At 57.1% G+C, this 9,382-nt stretch overlaps 1 protein-coding gene across 1 annotated transcript; it reads left to right on the top strand.

The window, feature by feature from the left end:
* Positions 1-6,436: 6,436 nt before the first annotated feature.
* On the top strand, positions 6,437-7,855 carry SPACA9 (sperm acrosome associated 9). Its single transcript, XM_007453138.1, has 2 exons — positions 6,437-6,593; positions 7,566-7,855. Exons 1-2 carry the CDS (start codon positions 6,437-6,439, stop codon positions 7,853-7,855), a joined length of 447 nt encoding a protein of 148 aa, XP_007453200.1.
* Positions 7,856-9,382: the final 1,527 nt, after the last annotated feature.

Below are 9,382 nucleotides of genomic sequence, written 5' to 3'. Positions count from 1 at the left end.
AACGCGTCCGCTCCCTGGTGACCGCCGTCGCTAGGGCCTCTCGTCATCAGCGCGCGCCGCTCCCTGGTGACCGCCGTCGCCAGGGGTCCCGCGCCGTTGCGTCATCAGCACGCGTCGCGCCCGCCCACCGGCGAGGCTGGAGCCTGGCGTGAGCCCTCGCTCCTCCTTCGGCGCGCTCAGCCGCCTGGGGCAAGTTCTTCCCTCCCCGGGCCTCGTTCGCGCCCCCAGCGGGGCACCTCAGGTCTCCTCCAGCTGTGGCCTTCTGGGGTCAGAGGTGTCCCCTGATAGGGCCCCCCTGTGCTGAGAGACCCCACTACACCCCGAGGGCACGTCGGCCCCCGAGAGGGCGGGACCCCGGCTCTGCTCTCAGGGCCTCAGTTTCCCCATCTTTAAAATGAAGACGCTGAGGAGATGTGGGGCAGGGTGCTTGAAAAAGGAGGGGCGGGAGGGTCGAGGGTCCCGTCGGAAACCCTCAGCCCAGCTTGCACCTTCTGAGCCCCCGAGACCCCGCCACTTGCTCCCGGGGCGGGGCGGGTCTGCCCCGCGACCCGATTGCTTGCTATGGCACCGGCGGTAACAATCTGCCCCACGGCCCCGCCCCTCCTCACCTCAGGTCTCCCCACCCCACCCACCCCTTCTCCCAAGCCCTGGGAAGGGCCTCCCCGCTCCTCCGGGGCCCCAAACACACACGGAGACACTCCAGCTTCAGGGCGCTCTGTGAGTGAAGGCCGCTCTAGGACAAGCAAGGTTAAAGCAGGCCCGGGGAGGGCCCACCCAAGCCCTGGATTTGGAAACTGGAGGGTGAGGGGCGTGGAGAATGGAGGGGGCCGCCGCTGCTGCCGCTGCCCTGAGAGAGAGAGTTGGGGTGGGACGCGGGGCGGGGGAAGGAGGTCTGCGAATCGTGTTAATCCCCGGTGGGCAGCCTGGTATCTGATGCGGCACTGAATTGGGAGCTCTAGCTCTTGTCCGTTGCTATTCTTAGGAGGAGCTACCGTAATGTGAGCATTATGGAGCGGGAGTATGGCAGAGTCAATACAGGTTGCCCAGAGTTCAAATCCTGGCTCCGCCCTTACTAGCTGTGCAAACCTGCTCTGTGCCTCACTTTCCTCCCCTATTAAGTGGGGAGTAAGGAAGGTTTCCATGAACTAATATGTCAGAAGTATTAGACAGTAACTGGTGTGTAGTCAGTGCACAATGCATAGGGGCTACTATTAGTAATATATCTCATTTAATCTTTGCACCAACCCTGAGAAATAGGTACCTTCATTCCCATTTTACGGGTGAGAAATTGGAGGCTCAGAACAGTAAAAATTAACAATCTGGCCCACGGCCCCGCCCCTCCTCACCTCAGGTCTCCCCACCCCACCCACCCCTTCTCCCAAGCCCTGGGAAGGGCCTCCCCGCTCCTCCGGGGCCCCAAACACACACGGAGACACTCCAGCTTCAGGGCGCTCTGTGAGTGAAGGCCGCTCTAGGACAAGCAAGGTTAAAGCAGGCCCGGGGAGGGCCCACCCAAGCCCTGGATTTGGAAACTGGAGGGTGAGGGGCGTGGAGAATGGAGGGGGCCGCCGCTGCTGCCGCTGCCCTGAGAGAGAGAGTTGGGGTGGGACGCGGGGCGGGGGAAGGAGGTCTGCGAATCGTGTTAATCCCCGGTGGGCAGCCTGGTATCTGATGCGGCACTGAATTGGGAGCTCTAGCTCTTGTCCGTTGCTATTCTTAGGAGGAGCTACCGTAATGTGAGCATTATGGAGCGGGAGTATGGCAGAGTCAATACAGGTTGCCCAGAGTTCAAATCCTGGCTCCGCCCTTACTAGCTGTGCAAACCTGCTCTGTGCCTCACTTTCCTCCCCTATTAAGTGGGGAGTAAGGAAGGTTTCCATGAACTAATATGTCAGAAGTATTAGACAGTAACTGGTGTGTAGTCAGTGCACAATGCATAGGGGCTACTATTAGTAATATATCTCATTTAATCTTTGCACCAACCCTGAGAAATAGGTACCTTCATTCCCATTTTACGGGTGAGAAATTGGAGGCTCAGAACAGTAAAAATTTGTTAGCTGAGCCATTTCCCTTTTCTGGACCTCTTTCCTCATCAGCTGTTGATCATGGAGCATTAGAATCAGAAGAGCCCTTGAAAAGCCTCTAATCCAAACTCCCTCATTTTACAGATGGATAAACTGAGGCCTGGAAAGGGGGAAATTCTAGGCCAAGGTCACTTGTTAAAGGTAGAGCCAGGCTGGAACTACGTGTCCTGACTCCTAGCCAAAGCCTTTTCCAGCAGCTACCAGCCCGGAGACATGCCCTCCAAGGGGAAGAGGCTCGCTCCCCCTCAGAACTGCCTTCTCAGAGCACGTACACACTTTGGTAGGCTTGTCAAATTCAACTGCAAAGACAGCTGGGGAAGAAAAGAAAACTGCCTCACCCTGAACAAAGAACACAACCACCAAGCCTGCAATTTGCACTGGAGAGGTTCAGTTTGCTTCCTGGACATTTCTGAAATGACTTGCCTTCCTCCTCATTTATTTTAAGCCCTAGGCGCTTTTCATACGATGATTTAATCTTCTTTAGCAGCCTGAAAAAATACAAATCAATTAAAGCCTAAAACCTATCGGATAATCAGTTTTTTCCTTCCTCCTCCCCCAGATCAAGAAGTGCCTGCACCCTGTGCCTTTCATCCAGACTAATCTGGCTGCAGTGACGCTTGTTCAAGGGATGATCACTTTGGATAGCTTATTACAGCTCCTCTCACAATACTCCTGGTGCGCATGTCACAAGTCGCTAGGATCAAGAACCAAGTCGCTTTTGCTCTCAGGGGCTCTTGGGGCCACCAGTCAAGGTAGGGCTGCTGTATCCCTAGAGAACTTGGCAGTTCCAGGAGGGTGGCAGGGAGCTGGGCACACAGGGCAGCCCCCTGAACGCTAGTCCTCGTTGCTCTGGGGTGGGGAACAGGGAACAGTCTCACTCGAGCGGAAGCGAGGCCCAAGGGTCTAGGCAGTGCAGGCCTTTGGTATCCTCTCCCCACCCCCACCCCCACTCCCAGCCACAGTCAATCTGGTGTCTGGCGTGTTTCTCTCAATGGACCATCACTGGGGGCTGGGGGGTGGGGGAAGGAAGGGAGGTATCCAAGATCCCAGGCTAAATAAAGTCGGGCAGAACTGAGTGGGGAAGCTGGTTTGCTCCCGTCCTAGCTGCCTGACCTCGGCTCTGTCATCTGTCATCTGTCATGTGGGGGTGATCGTGGTACCCCGCTGAAAGGGCTGTAGCAAGGATCTGAGGTGATGCCTGTCCAGGGTTTACCTAGAGCCTCATCGAACCAACTGTTATTAGGAGGATTGGGCCGAGCCATCTGGGATCTCGTTGAAGGCTGAATCTCAGCTCCAGTTCACCCTGCCCTGCACCCACCCACCTCCTGCAAATGCCCCTCTTGCAGACTGTGTAGCCCTTCTGGCCATTCCCATCTGGCTTCCCTGCTTGCTTTTCTCCTTCTCTAAACTACTGTTCACTTCACTTATCCTCATTGTCTGCCTCCCATTCTTAAAGTCCCTCCAGGGTAGAGAGTCTTGTCTATTTGGTTCAATGCTGTGTATCCAGCCCAGCACCCTGCAGGTGTCTGGCACCTGGTAGGCAATGCGGCATAAATGAATGAACGAATGAACGAACGCCTGGAGTGCTCTGCACCTCCTTGGCTAGAAGCTTCTGTGTTCGCTCTCACAGCTCTGCCCGACAGTGGGCCCTCAGCCTCGCCCTGCCCACCACCCCCGCACCTGCTCACGACATTCCCTCTTCCCACTCTCTGCCCAGGGTCCCACACCTCCGCCCACCTGCCCTCCTCCTCTCCAAAGCCGGCCTTTTCTTTTCTTTTCTATAAATTTATTTATTTATTTTTGTCTGCGTTGGGTCTTCGTTGCTGCACATGGGCTTTCTCTAGTTGCGGCGAGCGGGGGCTACTGTTCGTTGTGGTGCGTGGGCTTCTCATCGCAGTGGCTTCTCTTGTTGCAGAGCATGGGCTCTAGGCACACAGGCTCCGTAGTTGTGGCGCGTGGGCTCAGTCGTCGTGGTTCGCAGTCTCTAGAGCGTAGGCTCAGTAGTTGTGGTGCACGGGCTCAGTTGCTCCGCAGCATATGGGATCTTCCCGGACCAGGGCTCGAACCCGCGTCCCCTGCATTCTTAACCACTGTGCCACCAGGGAAGCCCCCGGCCTTCTTTTCAAACCTTCCCTCCCCCAGGAGGTCGAGCCCTCAGCAGCCTTAGCTTCTTTCAGGGTTCTTTCACGCCTGCTTTTACCTATCTTGATTGCTGTGTTTCTGGCACCCCCTTACCTTTTGCAGCAAGGTGTGGGCCTCACTCTCCTTGCCCTAGGCCAGGTCCTGGTAAGCCTGCCTCCATGCGAGGTAACAGAAAACCGCTGCACCCCAGGTCGACTCATTTCTGCCTCCAGGATGGGGCTGGGGGGCCTTGGCTGGCTGTGGCACGTGTTCAACAAACAGCAGGTCCCACGGCGTCCCCACAGCCCGGCTCCCCTCCCAGCTTGTGCTGAATGGGGCGGAGGTTGAGTAGAAGGAGGCCACTGCCCTACGTGGCCCTGGACCAGGCCTGTCCCCAGTGGAGCTGTGCTGCTCTGTTGGCAAACACAGGCTACGGCTCCCAGGGGTGGCCTCAGGACACTGCCGCTGAAGCTGCTCCATTCAGTTTGCAGTAGACCCACCTGGGCTGGTGGGGCATGATTGTCGGGCCCCCTCCTGGCATGGCTCCTTTTTTTTTTTTCGGCCGTGCCTCACAGCTTGCGGGACCTTAGCTCCCCAACCAGGGATTGAACCTGCACCCTCAGTGGTGAAAGCTCAGACTGCCAGGGAATTCCCTGGCGCAGCTCCTTTACGGCAGCGGGGCTGCGTTTAGCTCCCAGCCCAGGACTGCGGCTCCCAGCTCCAGCTCCCCAGCCCTCCGAAGTTCTCTGATTCACCCCTCCCGTCGTGTCGTGGAGGCCACATGGTGGTCTGTTCTCCTTTCATCCCCCTGATGCTGTCTCCTCTTACCACAGAGACTCCCTCATTCCGGTCCTGCTGTGTGAGGATGCTGAGGGAGACCCATTAGAAACAAGCCTCCTCTCCAGCTGGGACCTGGCAGGAAGCCTGGCTGTGTTCTCCGCACCCCTCACCCCAGGGTTCTGGCTGCTTCCACTTGCAGCATCCCACTGGGGCCCTACCTCAGCGCAGCCTCCTCTGACTGACGCGGGGCACGTCCAAGCCTGGCCTCCATGTGTGCCAGGGCCTCGTGGTGCAGGGACAGCCGGCTGTGGCACCTTCAAGGATGCTGGTTAGACATCAGGAAACCCAGGACCTAGTGCGTCTCTGGCACAAGCTTGCTGTGACCCCCTGGGCCTCAGTTTCCCCCGGAAGTTAAGGGGAGTTGATCTACTGAGCTTCCTTCCAGCCTAAACATTCCATAAATCCGTGACCTGGAGCATTTTGCACGTGCTCAGCAGAACTGTGATGTCATGGAGGGCAGAACCCACTGCCTTTCTCTGCTCAGAGGAGATTCTGGACACGTCGTGGACCTCCTGGATGACACTGGGACAGTTTGTGAGGCACCAAAAGACAGTACTCCCCGCAGCGTCAATGTTTCCAACCAGGGTCATCCCTGCAAACTCCACAGGAGGCAGGGAGGGGGCACCAGCGGCCAACCCCGCCCTGGGGATGGGCAGACCTCAACTCAGGGCTCCTGCCCCGAGCACAGAGTAGGGAAATGGCATGTCCTCAGACTCGACTAGAAGGGTCTCAGTGCCGACACTTCCCCTGCTTAGCCTGGAAAGAATCCTTAGACTTTCCCACCAGCTGCAGAGTGGCAGATGTTTTAAAACAATGTGGTCCCAACTGATAAAATCACAGATTTTACATGCTGTGACACATTTCTCCATCCCGGCCTTTGCTGACACCACAGGGAGGTGCTGGAGGCCATGTGTCTGTGTGTATGTGTGTGTGTGTGTGTGTGATGTGTGTGTGTGTGGGAGAGAGAGAGAGAGAGAGAGAGAGAGAGAGAGAGAGAGAGAGAGAGAGAGAGGGACAGACACCCACAATCTGGAGAAACTGAGGCCCGGAGAAACTCACGTCTACAGCTGAGGGAAGGAAGTCTTGTTTCACGGCAAAGAACGTGCCCCTGGAAGGTAAAAGGGCTTTGGGTCGGGCTTGGCTCCGTCGCGGACAGCCTGCCGGGTTCTTGAGCAAGTGCACGGCCTCCTTGGGCCTCGTCTCCTTCTCTGCAAAATGGGATGAAAACAGTCCCTGCTCCCCAGCGTTGTGGGGAGCTGCTGAGCCCCATGCGCCGCTGAGAGGGGCCGTGGGCATCTCACAACCCCCGAGCTGGATCCGCGGGTCTGGCCCTGGGAGCTCGACTCTCTTCCTTGCACAGACTCCTCCTCGCCTGTGAATGAGCAGACAGGATGATGGGTGAGGTGAAGGAATCCCTTCGAAGTGTGGAGCAGAAGTACCAGCTCTTCCAGCAGCAGCAGTTCACCTTCATTGCTGCCCTGGAGCACTGCAGGGAGAATGCCCACGCCAAGATCCGGCCCATCTCCAGCATCGGGCAGGTGGAGGCTCGCGGGCTCGCGGGCGGGGCCAGGCCTCATCCCCTCACTTGAACGCTGAAAAAAAAACCCAAGGCCCAGAGAGGGCCAGTGCATGTGTGCCAGAATCAGGCTCAGATCCTAACTGGTGGAATGAGCCACTCACTCATTCCCTCACCAAATATGTGAGTGAACGGCAAAGCGGTTGAAAAGTGTGGGCTCAAGACTCAGCCGGCCAGGGTTTAAGTCCCGGCTCTACCACACGCCACCTCTGTGACTCTGGGCCAGTGATTCATCTCTCTTTGTACATTTCATCTGGGAAATGTATAAAGAGCAGCACACACCTCCTAGGGCTCTTATGCGGATTTAATGAGATCATCAGCAGAACCCATGCTGTCGGCACCTGGTGTCGTCGGCCTGGGCTCAGGACAGGGATGTATGGGGAACAGATGCACACGGTCCCAGCCACTGGGTTCCACTGCGGTTTAGAAACTGCGAACTGCCGCGCACATTGCTAGTCACATTTGCAGACGTTGCAGACAGGCCAGGAGAAGGGCATCACAGACCAGTTGTTCCCAGAAGCGCAGGAAGAAGTGGGATGTCTGGAGTCTGGTCCCATGGGTGTCAGCACCACCAGCGTGGTTCCCTAATTCTGGGCCCTGGGGAATCCGCAGCACAGAGTACCAAATTCTGGAGGAAGCTGTTTAGATACTAGGGTAAGAAGAGTCAGAGGGGCTAAACGGTGTACTTGGGAGTGATCAGAGCAGGCTTCCACAGCTCGGGACCCATGCCTTCCACACCAGGATCTCCTGGGGGCTCCTGGGCCCTAAACCCGCTCAACCACCATGTCTGGCACCGAGAGCCTGGCCTGGTGGGCGCACAGCTCTAAAACCTCCCAGGGGGGTTCTGCAGCGGGGGCAGCTTTAGAAACCCCTGCCCGAGGTCTGGGCCGCGGCACGGGAATCTCTGGGGCAGGGCTCAGCCGACCCCTCTTGCCGCCCTGCAGGTGCCCTCCCGACATGGCGAACCTACCTCAGCTGCCACGAGGCCAGGAACCACTGTGGAGGAGTGGTCAGCCTCATCCCCGTCGTCCTAGATGTGATGAAAGAATGGGTCGCCCACTCGGAGAAGCTGCCCCGCAAAGCACTGCAGCACGTGAGTGAGCCCCAGGCCACAGGCACCCAGCCTCGGCTAAGAAAAGACAAGTGTGGGCAACCGACACAGGACAGCCTCAAACCTATAGGGGCAAAACAGTGTTCAAAACTGCCCTGGAGACCAGCTGGTGGGAAACTGTAACTCAGCTGGTGACCTGCTTGATCCCAATCCCATCCTGTCCCATCCCGTCCCGTGGGGCACTTTGCTACTAAGCTTGGTTTCCACTAGTTGATCCATTTTCACTGGTGCCCACAGTCTTTGCCACTTATTAACCCCCAAGGGGACCGCCCCACGTATGACTGAGAACCTCTTTTCCTCTCCTGCTGTAACTTCTAACTTTTCCTCGCCTCCGAGCATCAGGCTCTGTACTGATGAAGAGGACCCTCACTTAGTGTTGCCTGTAGAGGGTGTCCCGGGGAGGCCGGGAAAGGGCTAGGGCACCGACTGTCCCGCCCAGGCCCAGCTTTCCCAGCTGAGCCGTGCAGCTGGAGGAGGCCACTCAGCTCCCTTCCCGCCGCAGCGGCAGCCATAGGCGAGACGCCACTCTCTGCAAGACAGGGCTGCTCCCGCCTCCCGGGATGCTGAGGGCAGCATGTTGAACTGCTCAGTGTGATCAGGTCTCTGGACCAAAGCCCAAAGGGGAACGAACCCACCTTGCCTCTCCTTTACTTGGGAGAGAGACTGAGAGAAGCCGCAAGAATTGATTTTGTGGTTCCCGTCCGAGGACAGTTACCTGGTTTTCACAACATAATTGAGGCCCAGACATTGTAAAATGCGTCACTGGCTTCCGAGCTTGCCATTTGAAATACTGTCTGACTGTTGGTTCTTGCCTTCACAGGCGGCGACTTAGCTTCTGTATTCTTGCTTCCTAGGGGGGCGACAGTCAAGAATAAAAAGTGTTCTGCCACCGCTTTGCCTGGCCTGGTTTCCTGGGACTTATCCCTTAAAGAAAACGACATTCACCCTAAGCCCCCAGAAGATGCTGGGCAGTAGCCTCACAAGCAAAACCACCAGCAAAGCGCTACCACTGTGGAGGGGAGCACACCCCACTCCAAACAGGGTCCGCTGTGAAGAGGTTTCTGCCAGAGGCCCACAGAAGGCCAGCCCAGTAACTCCTTGTATAGTTAGAGACCTACTCAGACAAGAACACCTGAATTTTCCAGACAAAACTTACAACTGCCACCTCAATGTCCTGTCCCAAAGGAGCTGATCCCGCTGTTAAATGGGCAGAGCCGACCAATTTCCAGGGCAGCTGGGCAGAAGTGAGCAGTGGAAAACCACACTGCAGACGTAGCTCTTCACCACTGGCCCTTTCCCAGTAAGGCCAGGGTGGATCTTGCAATCGTTTAAAGGTAGTTTCCTTCCTTCCTCCAAACACCTGATGGCATAGGGAAGGTGGTGGACGCGAGCTGCACTCCCTCCTCAGCACACTCGTAAGACACAATCGGCAAGGCTCAGGGTCTGTAAGCGTTTGACAACTTCGATGCCACCTGCACTCCTCCAAAAGGGCTGTATTAAACCCGATGTGCCGGCCAACCCCCAGGAAGGCAAGCACACACCAAAAGCAAGGCTGGATGGCTCTGCAGACCCGGCCCGCCACCTGGTTTTGAGAGCTTTCTGGTAGAGATGGGTCCAGTCACCTCCCCCCACACCACCATGACACTTTGT

This window comes from Lipotes vexillifer, unplaced genomic scaffold (assembly GCF_000442215.2).
Source record: "Lipotes vexillifer unplaced genomic scaffold, Lipotes_vexillifer_v1.1 scaffold149, whole genome shotgun sequence".
Lineage (NCBI taxonomy): Eukaryota > Metazoa > Chordata > Mammalia > Artiodactyla > Lipotidae > Lipotes > Lipotes vexillifer.
Note: the sequence above shows the minus strand (reverse complement) of the source record. Positions and strands in the feature narration are given on the sequence as shown.

What these genes read in the sequence shown, in the direction of transcription:
- SPACA9 (XM_007453138.1), top strand. Translation starts at nt 6,437, where the DNA reads ATGATGGGTGAGGTGAAGGAATCCCTTCGAAGTGTGGAGCAGAAGTAC. An exon ending in CATCGGGCAGGTGGAGGCTC is followed by an intron (nt 6,594 to 7,565) that starts GCGGGCTCGCGG and finishes GCCGCCCTGCAG; the next exon opens with GTGCCCTCCCGACATGGCGA.